General features: G+C 40.8%; 1 protein-coding gene across 1 annotated transcript in view; it reads left to right on the top strand.

Annotated features, from left to right (window-relative positions):
• Positions 1 to 13,078, top strand: part of HSPA12A (heat shock protein family A (Hsp70) member 12A) — a 49,821-nt gene that overhangs the window by 28,179 nt on the left and 8,564 nt on the right. Inside the window, exon 8 of the mRNA XM_058810259.1 lies at positions 12,030 to 12,201. Within this exon, the coding sequence (XP_058666242.1) occupies positions 12,030 to 12,201 (172 nt within the window). The remainder of the gene's footprint in view (positions 1 to 12,029; positions 12,202 to 13,078) is intronic.

The raw sequence follows: 13,078 nt of genomic DNA, 5'->3' as shown, positions 1-13,078 counted from the left end.
TTAAGGGAAAATGTGGAGTGTGACAGGAGGATGTGAATGCAGAAGCTGTGAGATAAGAAAGTAAAACATGGCATAACAAATGCACTAAGGGAGAAGGGCAAAAGAAAGGGAAGGCTGGTGCATTTTCATAAGCTTGCCCAAAATACTGTCTGGGCTTTCAAACATCATTCAGGTGGTCTAGTCTGAGATAATAGTGAGGGTTCTTTCCTTTTTAATATGAACTCTTGAGTTTTGAAGTTGAGTTCTAGAACTCTGAGGTAGATTTATTTTTCAATTACAAATAGCAAATAAAATAATTTGCATGGTAAGTTCATATAAACAAAAGAGAGGCAGTCTATGTTATAGGATTAAAGCATGTGACCCTAAAATTCCAGAGGCTTTATTTAACCAGCTCCTATGCTGAACATTTATTATTGTTTTCACATCAGTTTTGTCATGGAATGTGCACAATGAGAATTATTTAACACATTGTGTTCTGGGGTCAGTGACATTACATTGATCAATATTGCTTTACTCTGGAGAAACCTTCTGAGAAAAATGAACAAACTTGGCAAGAGAATAATGTGACAGCACAAGAAATTCCTTACTAATAAAAACATGACATGAAGTATATTTGATTTTTAAAAGGTGGCTTGGGAGGCTTAATCAGATTGAAATTTGTGAAGCTACTCTTATTCCCTCATAAGTCTGTTCTGTACATAAAATACATGCAGCTAAAATTTATTTGTGTAGGGGTCAGGCTTCTGCTACAAGCTGCCTAAGAAGGTGTAAGCAGCACTGGGAAGCTGCTTATTTTTCTGAAACAATACTTGTTAGTGAGGCAGAAGTGTGTTAACACAAGAACGATTGTGGGGGTCTGTTAAGTCTCTGATTTCACTTTTGTGATGTTAAGATATTTTTAATTATGAGGATTAAATTGTTTATTGGGTGATATTGGGGAAAATTCTGCATCTTATAGCCGTGCTTAATCAGGAAATGATAACTAACTGAGGGCTGAAGATTACAGAGTGGAAAAATGTGTATTCATTGATCTCTGCTCACATATTTGAGTTCCTCAGCCAGGAAGGCAGAGGCATCTGCTAATCCAATTTTGTACATTTCTGTTTGTCCACTTTTGGGGCACAAGTTAGAGCATTTGGAGTTTTTTCTTTTGCTAAACAAGTAAAACAAGAGTTTTCATAGCATTCTCTGTAAGAGTCAGTCTGTGCTTGTCTCTTACAAAGTTTTGAAACACATTTCTCAGATTCTTAAAAATTGACTGAAAGCAACAGAAACAGCCAAAAAATAGAATCTTCATTCTGCCTGGTAGAAAGGCTGTGCTAGGTGGCATTTACCAGCCCAAAAAGAAAATGATGGTCTGAAAGGCTGCAAACTACAATCATTAGGGAGTGATAGAAACCCACAAATGTAACTCAGTGTGGACAGAGTCTGAAACTAATGGGTTGGATTATAATAAATTCATAGAGAGGGTCAATAGATTGGTCTGAAAGACATCTTAGATGCCAATATTCAGTTACAAAGAAAAGAAATATGAGCTGAAATTGGAACTGTAGTGAAAAATATTAAGGCAAAATGAGAATGCCCAAGGTAGAGAACAAAATCCATTTTACAGAAAATAGCAAGCAGCATTTTTCTCAGTGCAGGTCCTTGTCAGTAAGGGCCACTTGTGTCTTTTCAGTAAAATCAGCCTGAGCCATCAGGAGCCACAATGAGGATGGTTCTACATAAAGGGAAGGAGAGAGCCTGAGACTTTAGGAAGACTTGAATAGGGAGAGTCAGGCTTTGCTGTTGTGGTAACTGGTGCATGCCCTGGGTACAAAAAGCATTTCTAGAGTTTTATAACATTAAAAATTGAAAAGCTTATGAGAATTTAATGGCTTCATTTTTCTAATGCACGCTACTCATCAAACTTGCAAGTAATGTTCTCCTGCACCTTGGGGGATATAATGTAATGCAGCAAAAAATTCTTGGTAATGCCTCTTGGAGCTAAGCTTTCAGTTACTGCCCAAATGTGATCTGTGACAAGAGTCCCTTGGGAAGGAGCTGCAGCAGCATCACCCTGGAGAAATATGGACCAAATGCCACTGTGGTCCCAGTCAACTTATCAAAAACCATGACTTCTACTTGTTATCATTCAGCAATATGTAACCCAGCTTTAGTAATGCTAATTTGGATTTATTTGTAGTCCCAATACCTGAGAAACTTTTTGAGGGCACAACAAAACAAGCAATTTGTGCGAAGAAAAATGTTGGTGAATTCAGTCTCTTGTGGTTGTTACTTACCTAAAAAATGATCCAAGATTCCTCTCCTTGGAAAATTGTGCCTGGGATTGCTTCTGAGACCAAAATGTGATACACTGAATCCAATGTCCTAAGTAAGGTTTGCGGCAATTACTGATGTTCTGTCGTGTCTCATAAATACAAGAAATCCTTTTCTCTCTCATGATGCAGAACTCTTCTGCCTGGCCTGTTTGTAGCAAGAAGTTATCTTTCTTATGAGCAGTTAATAAAAGATTTTTGTCAAATAGGCACAGGTAAACTCCAGAACCTTCTCCGTGAATTGTAAATGAAAGTGCTGCTTCATGATTGGTAGCCAGTGGTCATAATTCAGATATTTCCTGCCTTATGGTGCATCTTTCTTCTTAAAAGAAAAAAAAAATGGTTTTATAAATTAAAAAGGGGATATTGTAATACAAAATCCAAAAGACCTGGTACGTATATATTTTACTAATAGAGTCAAACAGTCTCTACAGTTCCAAAGAATCCCAGGCTCAGATTGAAAATAAAAGAATAGATAATGAAAGTAATGTATAAAATGCAAAGTATAGAAATGCTCAGGTAAAGCAATTTGTACTCTTAGCTGGGTAATAGCAACACCAGAAGAATAAATTGAGGCAGTCTGGCTGTGCTTAGCAAAGGCATTTATCTCAATCAGACAGCCTAGCTGTGTGTAACAAACTGCTTCATCTAATCAGTGGCCACACAAATGCAGCAGTTCTGGCTACAGCCAGTGCAGCTCCACACATTCATTATTTTAAGTGTTCTGAAAATAAAAGTCACACTTCATTATGGTTCCAGGTGCCCCATTTGTTCTCTTGCTTTTCACAATGAGATAATGCCATAGTTTCTAGGCAGCCATTAAGGGGGAGAATTGTTCCATGTTATTTCTTACCACAGGAATAGCTTTACTGACAGGTTAGCAAACAGAAGTGAAATATCAAATGGGTTCTGCTTTGGCCCAAAGTGACTTGCTAAGTGACATGATCAGGTATGTGCATGCACAGACAGCCAGGGTGATTATTCAGAGCCTGAGCACCCCTCATTCCAGCAATCTTCAGCAACAGCTCCACTGAAAAACTTAGTATTGATTTGGGTACTCAGAAGTTGATGCTTTTTCATTAGTGGGTTGTTTCACAAAATTTGTTCTTAGTGATTTACAAAATGTTATATAGGAAGCCTGTGGCAGAGCTGAATGCAAAAGCTGGGTTTCAAGTCCATGTCTGCTATTTGTATCCTCATGTTTTTAAGAATAAAGTCCATTTTTACCTCTACAACTAATGAATTAGAGAATTAGGAACCGAATTTCCTTCTCTGGCAAGACACTGGACTGAGGCAGGTAATTTTTTTGAGTGCAGATTGTGTTAGTGTTGTAAACTGAGCTTGAGCACCCCTGATGCATTGAACCAACTGCTTTCCTTATGTTGCATCACTTTTTCATGTGGCTCATGGCTGATGTTTAGGATTACAGGACTGCTTGAGGCTGTTGTGCTCTATATATTTTTAGCTTTAAAAATAAAAGAAATATGCTGTGATAAATGTTTCCTTTTGATTCCAAGACACTTGAACAAAAGTTCTAATTACTTTTCATACAGAAACCTGTGAGGACCTGAATATCTGCAGCAGTGAGTCTGGTCCTGCTGCCAGCCTGTCAGACACCATGGGCTCCCTCTCACTGATACACACAAGGGTTTGACACCAGAGTCACAAAGACAAGGAGAGAAAAAGTGTGAAGGTTGTTAGCCTTTGGGAAGGATTCCTTCCTGCAGTTCTGGCCTTTCCTAGTGTAGGATACCTGAAACATTTTAGTCATGGAAGCATTAAGTGGAAGTGTTGGTTGGAGATCATCTAGCCTGGCCTTTCAGGTGAAGCAGGGTTATTGCTCCCCTGGGTCAGCAGTGGCTTTATTGAGTCAAGCTTTAAAGCTCTCCAAGGACAGCCTTGGATGAACAGCTATTTATGTGCTGCATCACCATCTTAGTAAAAAAGGGGTTTCAGCACGCAGTTTGGAGCCCACAAGCTGCAGTATGTGGCTTTTGTCCCTCCTTGTTTCTCCTGGCAAGACTGAGAAAAATTGTGACCTGCCCTTCAGAGAGCTGCAGGCAGCTGTTAACTGCTCCTTGGCCTACAAGAGTTTCTTTCACCATAAAACTAGTTTTAACTCTAAGTAAAATGTTAACCTAGACCTCTTGGTCCTTCAGCATGGTCATGCACAACTATAAAGGGAGAGTAGTGTTACTATAAATTGGAATTAATTTCTGTGCTGTCCAGTGATGGTCACCAAACCAGCTGTACAGGTGCCACTGTGAGGTACCTTATTGCCATCTATCCTGATTGGCTGCAGATGGGAGGATTTCACCCAAAAACCCTTCACAAGAGCTCACAGCTTGAGTTCCCTGCTTGAGTGGGAGCAGCAGTGGGTTTGGCCCAGGTGGAAACTGTGGGGAGGTTGTGAATTTTCTGTGGGTTAAGTTCCTTTATACAGGCTTCTGGTATGGTCAAGCCCTGGGAATTCAGAAAGCACTGCCAAGCCTACACCCTGGTATTTTAAAAGCAGAGAAATAGTGTATAAATACATGGTGGCAGTATTTGCTTACTCATGGAAGAAGGGAAAAATATCTGAAGCCCCAAAAGAGCCTTCTCAGGATAAACCCAAAATCCAAAGGAAGGTTTAAAGGCTAATTTTTACTTTGGATTTCGTCCTTTTATGTCTTTCATGTTATTTCGTCACTTATATTTGTGTGGAGTGAGTAAACGAAAACTATTACAGGAGTCTCTTAGATTCCAGTTTGTGCCCCTCCATTAGTGGCTTTTTCATCTTCTATAGCTTGTGTTCCTCTTGTCTGCAAAATGAAGTTACTACTGTTCTACCACAGCCTGAGATGGCCTTTACGCTTTCTCAAGCAGTTTTCTCACAGAGGGATGAGTATCTTTGTCCTGTCCCTGAGCTGTTCAGATGGGGAAGCTGACACTGAAAGAATTCTGCAGCTGTGACAATTATCCACAATGTTCTCACTTGTGAAATGCAAAGTATCAGTGACACCTGATCAGGCTAGGACGAAGGGCAGCCTGTGCCACAAGCCTGACTTTAGTTCAGCCAGCAGTAACAGTGTGAAAATGTATGCATTCATGTATATCTGTTAGGTATGTGCATGTTTGTGTAGTGAATGTTAAGAGAAAGCAAAATGCTCTTGTTTCTGTGAAGCAAAAAATGCCTCTGACACTGTAGATGTCAGATCTTTGCAGGATCAACTGCCACCCAAACATTGTGTTGATTGGATTTTTAAAAAAAAGTCAATATTCAGTTTTCATCTAGGCTCTCTCCAAAGTATGTAATTTTGAAAGAAGGGAAGCACCCAGCAGTTCTTCCTCCTGCCTTTGGCAAACCCAGCTCTTTGCTGTGGTCACCGAGAGGAATCTTTGAAAATCCTTTTATTTTGTGGCTGTTGAGCAATTTTAAGAATCTGTCTTTGAAGAGATAAGTGGGCAGAGCTAACTGGGCTGTCTGACCTCAGTCTATTCTATTTACCCACAATATTTCCTGTACTGCAACACTCCTTATCTCTCTGAAGTCTAAGGGCAAAGCATCAGGCTATGTGATGGTGTAGTGAGTTTCAAACATTTTTTTTTTAATTTCTCCAGGCTGAGGATGCAGTGAAAGTGCATTCACTGTGCTTTTCCTGGAGCTTTGTGGTACCCACTCACCCCACTCCCTGCTTCCCTTCCAGTGCCTCTTTGGGATAATGCTGGGAGTCTTTTCCCATGTTGCTCATCTTCTTTCCTGGCACGCTCTGCCTCCGTAATTAGATCTCAGTGGTTTATTTGTGACATCCCAGTCTGATGCCATAGGACTGGAGAAAGTGCTAGCTAGTGAAAAAGGAGGAGGATTAGAGGAGCTCACTTCCCAAGGCACTAAGTGGATGGTGTTATCATGAAGCCCTTAACACAATGAACTGATTAGTTTAAACACTGGAAGTTTCACAAGGCACTTAATTTCCAGCCACTGTTTTTGTTTTGCCTTGATTCAGCCTCACAACACTTTCTCATGCAGCCTGCACAGTGCTTAACTTGCAATCATGCCTTTCTTATTGTTACTAATTATGATAAGTATCTTGGAAAATAGGAAAATGTTGATGTTAATTCTCAGCTTCTCTCAGTTCTGGCTGAATGATGTTGTCCTCTAGAGCCTTGTTTCCTAATGAACCCCATTGTTTTAACAGAGCTGTTTCATGGGATTCAGCTTCTAAATTTTATCTCTGATGCTTACAAATGGGGCTGTAGTGGTAAAACAGGTTTAAAAGGTCTTTCCTGCCGACCAGAAGAATGGATCCTTGCACTTGTCTGGTCTGCAGCATTGCTTCAGCAGTGATTAAAGCAGTGCAGTTGGTGGAGGTGACAAAGTGGGAGAGGAGAGTGGGACCCAAGGCTGTGGAGGTGATGGGTGAAGCTGTTCCTGCAGCTTCTGCATGTGCCCCATGCCACAGCAGAAATGGAACCTGGTTGGAGAAGAGTACCATTTGCCTGTGACTCTGAATTGGAGTTCTGGGGTTGTGGAGGGAAATCCCACCTTGTTGTGGGTTCCTTTTCCCTAAGGAAAGCCTTTTAGTCTCTGTGCCTTGTTTTTCCAACTGTGTAATGAGGCTGGCTCTTTTTATCTTTTCTTTTATGTGTTTATCTGTTTATTTTATTTATGCTACATTTTTGTATCTGGAAATGCCTTATTAATTGAGAATGCAGTTCCTCCAGCCCTGCAGCAGTAGTGAATCAGGTTTTAAATGACTACAAAATATATCAAGGCAGGTAAAAAGTAGAATTCATCCAATCAGTTCTTTTAATAAATTTTATAACTCAAAAGAACAGGTGCACTCCATGTAAGGCATGTTCCTTGTGTTATAAATCAGTGGTCAGGCTATTTTTTTTCCCCCATTAAAAATATATCTGATCTATCTTTCTGAAAAACCAAAAGAAAGAACTTTACCTGTTGCTCTCAATAACTTGCAAGGATAGGAATAGGAAACAGGTACCTTGTCAAACATGGTGGGTTTCCTGACATTGTACTTCTTTTGAGGTCACTGTGGTGTAAAAAATAAAGAACACACTGGTGTTCTGTCTGGCTGTGGAGAACTGCAGCTAAATGCTGATGCTTCTAATTACAGCAGCATTCAGAGATGGGACATTTTCATCTATATATAACATTGTGATATACCTGTACATGACACACCTTGGATTGTGGAGCTGCTAGTGCTTTATACTTCCTTCTTAATAAGCAAAATTAGTGTCCTACTGGCAGTTAATTAAATTAAAAAGACTGACTACATGGAATATTCTATTATAGTGCTGTCTTTAATGTCATATATGTTACAATAGTAAAAAGAAATAAAAGGGCATTGTTTTTTTTTTCCTGTGTGTTGTGGCATGTGAGACTGGGTTTTAATAGCAGCATCTTTTAATCTGTGACAATGGTGATGCAGCATGTGGAGTGAGTGAAAACAGTTCTCTGAAGTGCTCAGGCTGCTGTAGTGAGCTGCAGTCCAGACCTCAGTATTTGCTGGTGGTGAATTACTCCAGCAGTTAGCAGCTGATGCTGTTCAGGGAATCAGGAATGTGTTGTGGTCAGCTGTGGCTCTCTCCTGGTGACACCTCTCTGGCTATAAAAACAGAGCTGGTGGCCAGGGTGAGAATTCACCTGCATCTGGATGGTGAAATTATTTATGCTCCACTACATGAGACTTTGAAGTGCTTTGAAGTTTGCTGTCCATGATGCATCTTGGCAAATGAGCAGCAGTGAATTGGCACCAGCACACAGACCTGTGCTACTGGAGGGAGTGAGGTCTGGGAGTTCTCTTGTCAAAAAATGAAATCCTAGTCCTCAGGCATATGAGCAAAGTTGAATTTTAGAGCAGTTCTTTTCATAGTGTTCTTTGCTTCTTCCAGGTGTATAAATGCAGCAATATCTTGCAAATTGATTTAAGAAATTTTTTTGTGCTCAAATAATTTTTGTAATCCCATGATGAGTTTTCCACTTTTGTGTTCTTGGGGAAACTGCTCTCTGCTTCCTTCATGTTCCATAAGTGATGACTGCTAGGGAGGGTTATGGGAGCAAGAAAATTCCTTAGCAGGCAGCAGTCAGGACACTGCTCTGTTCTAAGCTCTGCTATAACCTGTCCTGGGCAAAAGCAAATTGGTGTGTCTGTCCCACTGCCAGAATGATCTCTAAATTGTTGAATATTGAGACATTGTTTAGATCTGCCCTGCTCAGGCCTGTTAACTTGTGAATCCCTGGTGTTTATTGCAGTAGTGCTTGGGCAGCAGTGGGCAGGAACACGGAGTGAGGCAGACAGAAAGCAGAAAGTGAAAAACACAGCAAATTCCCAAATGCCTGCAATTAATAATTTTAACAAATGCATCACTGTTTCTTCATGTTGGCTGCCTGCTGTTTCCACTCCTCTTTCTCTGCATGCTCAATATTTTTCTCCCATCTGTCCCTTGGCCGTAATGATGGGACAGATGCACTGCCTAAGTCTTGCTCTCGGAGCTTGGATTAAAACAACCTCATCGCTCCATTCCTCCCCAGCAGTATTTATGTGCTCATGTTTCTTTATCATCTCCCCCTGTCCCATTTTCTCTGTGCTGTGTATAGATGTATAGATATATATGTAATATGCTCTCTTTCATGTTTTAAGTAGAAATACTGTATACACGAGGTATGAAATATTGATTGCTACATACACATATATATATATTTTTATATGTAAATATATATGTGTGTATATATTTGTGTCTACATATAAAATATGTGTTGGATGCCTTATACCTTTCACTGTAAAAGATTCTCTGTATGGTCTTTTTATGATGTGAAGCAACACTCTTCATTGTAACTGGCCCTTCAAACTCTGTAAGAAAAGCTTTTAAACTCAAAACCTCAGCAGTTTCTTCATGAGGTTCTGTTAGGATCAGCTGTGCTTTGAACTGTTAAAAACTGTCATTTCAGTTGCATGTTTTCCTCAGGAGATACTTTGGGTATGTTAAAATCATAGCTAGGGAGAAAAAAGAGCAGGAATGGCATCTGCTGTGCATGGAGGGGCTGAGCACACAGCTCGAGTCCATCCGCTGCAGGTCACTGCCTTCCTCTCCTGGCTGCAGTGTGAAAAGTTCATAGTACAGGCTGCTGGAGGAGGGGAGGAAGCAAATGTTATTGTTAATGGTTTACTCTTTGCTTTTAGCAGGACCAGCCTTGGGAGTTGTACTAAAATTCCCCCTAGAACAGATGATTTGGCAATTAATACAGTCTTCTCCCCACCACCACCTCCAGTTTGGAAATACCAGTGCATTCCATGTGTGTCCAACTCAGGTTTTGTCACCTCTGCAAATGCTTTAGGTTGTAGCCTTTGCATTTTAATATCTTTAGCAACAAACTATTTTTTCCCTAAAATACAATTTTGTCTTCAGTGCTTAGGTTAGCCTGAGACTAAGAATGTCTGTGCTGCTGACATGCCCAGTACAAGGAGCAGATTGAGCACTCTTGAGTTCATCCACATTGCTAGATAGTGAAAAAAACCCCCACTTGCTGCTCAGATTCAGAGCTCTCACACAACATGGTAATGGATTTAATACAAGTAAAAACTGAAGCAGGGTAGTCAGGAGCTATTTATTCTCCAAGCCCTTACTGGATAGAGCAGGAAGTGCTGCCCTTAGAGCTGCAGCAAGAGCCAGATTTGGCTTTTAGCAAAACTCCAAAGGCACAGACAGTTTGTGTGCAGACACCATACATTTGTGGAATTCTTGAGCAGATCAGACAAATCTGTTTGTCAGGGACCCGAGTATTGATTCATATCTGGAATGTTGCTCTTTCCAGTGCAACAAACCAAAACTTCCTGTGTGGAAAAGCCCAGCTGGAGATAAGTGATGTTGAAGTGAGCTGGCATGAACCCAGCCCTGCCTGTGCCTACGGCATCCAGATGGGTCACAGGAGGGACTGGGTTTGTCCTAAGGCACAACTTCATCCCCACTACAGCTCCAGGGCTGCTTCTGCCAGCATGCTCACATGCAAGTGATGTGATGGCAGCAGAGTCTGTGCTTAATTGATGCTCTTTTTATACATTTCAGGGTTACTCTGGCTGATGTAAATCTGTTTTCCAAAGTTTGAAAGTTTGGTTGCAAACATTCTTTTTGATACAATGTTTTTTTCAATACATGCTGCTACAGAGCTGGCAAGGTTTAAAATTGTGCAGTATTTGTTCAATATTTTCCTTCCCACACAGTTCTGCTAATTTTGGATCATGCTGTTTGGTCCAGTGGATGTAACTGAAGCAGAAAGGTTTGCCCAACAGCAATAAAGGCTGTAAAGTGACCATAATCCCAGTCATGGTGTGCTTGTAAAATAATGAGCAACCATGATTTAAGAGTTTAACTCTTAACTAATTTTAGAACTTATTTGTTGTTGTTTTGCCTTTTTTTTTACCAACAGTGAGGTAGATGCTTTCTTCAGAATCTGTTTATGTTACTTATTAGGATGGAGAGGGTAAAGTGAGTCAGTATATAAGGACAGTTTTGTGTCTCAAGTCTTATCCTGGTACTGCTTTTTAAACCAACTTTACTTTGAGTTTCTGGCTGCAGTTGCCAATGAGGCAGCAATTCCCACAGCCCACAGTGTAGCTGTATGAAAGGAGCCAAATTCCAGTCCAGGTCTGCAGACTTTCCATGTCCTTTCCAGTCCTTCTTTTGGGGATGCTCTAGAGACACCACAGTGTGTGTGTGTGTATTAGTTGAAGGCTGGAAGACTGACTGTGGAAGCAGGAAAATGTTCATTTTGTTTTATTTGTTTGCTCAGGCACTTAACTGAAAAGTAATAGCAAGTAACCCAAAAGTTGGCAGAAAGAATTGAAAGTTGTCTTATTTTGTAGGCAGAAGTACTGGGAAAAAGAAATTAAAACTGAGTTTTGTGAACTGTTCTTTGAATATTTTTCTTTAAGCCCAGTTTTGAGAGTGATGTAGTTACATAAGAACTTGTGGCTTTTTGAAAATACCTGTGTCTGAAGGCTGAAAATCCAGTAAGAAAATAGAAAGAATGGCAAACACTGATTTTATAATGTGGTATTATTTTTAGGTTTGTTCTCATTACATTTTAGGGAACCTGCCCTGTTGTATTTTGTCTCCTTGAATATACTGAGCATTTTGAAGATGGTATAAAAGCAAATGTACTTTAAAGCATTTTGGAATAGAAAATGTTGGTTGTAAGACAGAAGATGCATTACTGGCAAAGTGTATTGTATATTCCTATACAGTTAAACAGTGCAGGAACCTCATTTTGGCAAGGACTGTGAATATCTGGGACATAAAGACATACTTAAAATATTGTTGTGGCGAGGAGAGGCAAAAGGAGGCTGAAAGGAGGCTGGGGCCCCTATTAGCTGGCAGATTCCCAGGTTAATTAGAATTGAGCTCAGATTTTAGGGCAATTATTGCAGGTTTCAAACCGATTTCCTTCGTTTCTCCACCTGTCATGTACACAAGTGCTCGGTTAGCCACTTAGCATGGTAAGTGCATGCAATCCTCCCTGTTACAGCCTGTGCAGTTGTGCTGTGCAGTGTGGGCAGGACAATTCCCAGTGCAGACCTTTCCCCTGGCAGCAGCTCCTGGCTGGGGCGAGCTCTGCAGGGCGAGCCAGCGGAGCCCAGGGGCTGGGGACAGCCTTGTGCTGACAGGGGCTGCAGGGTTCCCCTCCCCACTTCTCTGATCCCTTCTCTCTCACAGGCAGGAATGGCATCTCCTGAAAACCCCGAGCAGTTGATCATTGCCCTGGAGCCCGAGGCTGCCTCTATCTACTGCCGAAAGCTGCGCCTGCACCAGATGATAGACCTGAGTAGTAGGGCACCTGTCAATGGCTACAGCCCGAGTGACACTATTGGAACTGGATTTACACAGGGTACTTGTGTTCATTCACTTTGCAGATTCTCATTGCTTTGTCCCCCAGGGCTGCTTTCTCACCTTTTCTTGTTGTTCCCTTGAAATGTTTCAGGCTGGCATTGGTTTGTTTTAAAAACTTTTTTGCTGCTTACCATAGTTAGACTTGTTTATATGTTGACCCAGCAGACGTCACAGAATGATTTGGGTTGGAAAGAAACTCAAAAATCATCTAGTTACAACTCTCTTCCACTAGACCAGGTTGCTCCAATCTGGCCTTGGATATTTCCAGGGATGGGGCAGCTGCAGCTTCTCTGGGCACCCCTCACCACCCTCACAGGGAACAATTTCTTCTTAATACACACTTGAAGTTTAGCATGCAGGTAGCTTGTCTTGTCTTTATTTGGATGTTGTGGGAGTCTTTTAGTATTTTCACAGCAGTATTTTTCTGCCTTAATTTAAGTTAGTACTTCATGTTGGATCATTTTTTTTTTATTTAATTTGTTGGAAGCAGTTATGTGTTTGATTATCTGCATTATTGAGGCAGTGCTAAATAACTGGATCTGCAATGAAACAATTAGTCTGAGGTGTTCCCAAGTATTGGAAGATGCTTTTTGATGTCATCTTTATGAAATACTATTAATGACTTTCAATACTCAGTGGAACACATGGCATTGGAATGTAGCAGTGAATTTATATGCATGTTGAAGAGCAGCTGGATAATGCACTTCTGATTTATTGAGGTGGGTTCTGTTGCTACTGTCACTGTTTGAAGGGGAGGGACAGATTGGAGCACTGTAAGTCACTTGACAGAAGATCCTTCATCAGCAGAGTTTTTTGAGCTTGGCAGCCTACTGAAACTGGAGGCAAAAAGAGGAAACAAGAAAGGAAAATGGCCT

This window comes from Ammospiza caudacuta, chromosome 9 (genome assembly GCF_027887145.1).
Source record: "Ammospiza caudacuta isolate bAmmCau1 chromosome 9, bAmmCau1.pri, whole genome shotgun sequence".
NCBI classification, from domain to species: domain Eukaryota; kingdom Metazoa; phylum Chordata; class Aves; order Passeriformes; family Passerellidae; genus Ammospiza; species Ammospiza caudacuta.
This window is presented reverse-complemented; position numbering and strand designations above follow the sequence as displayed.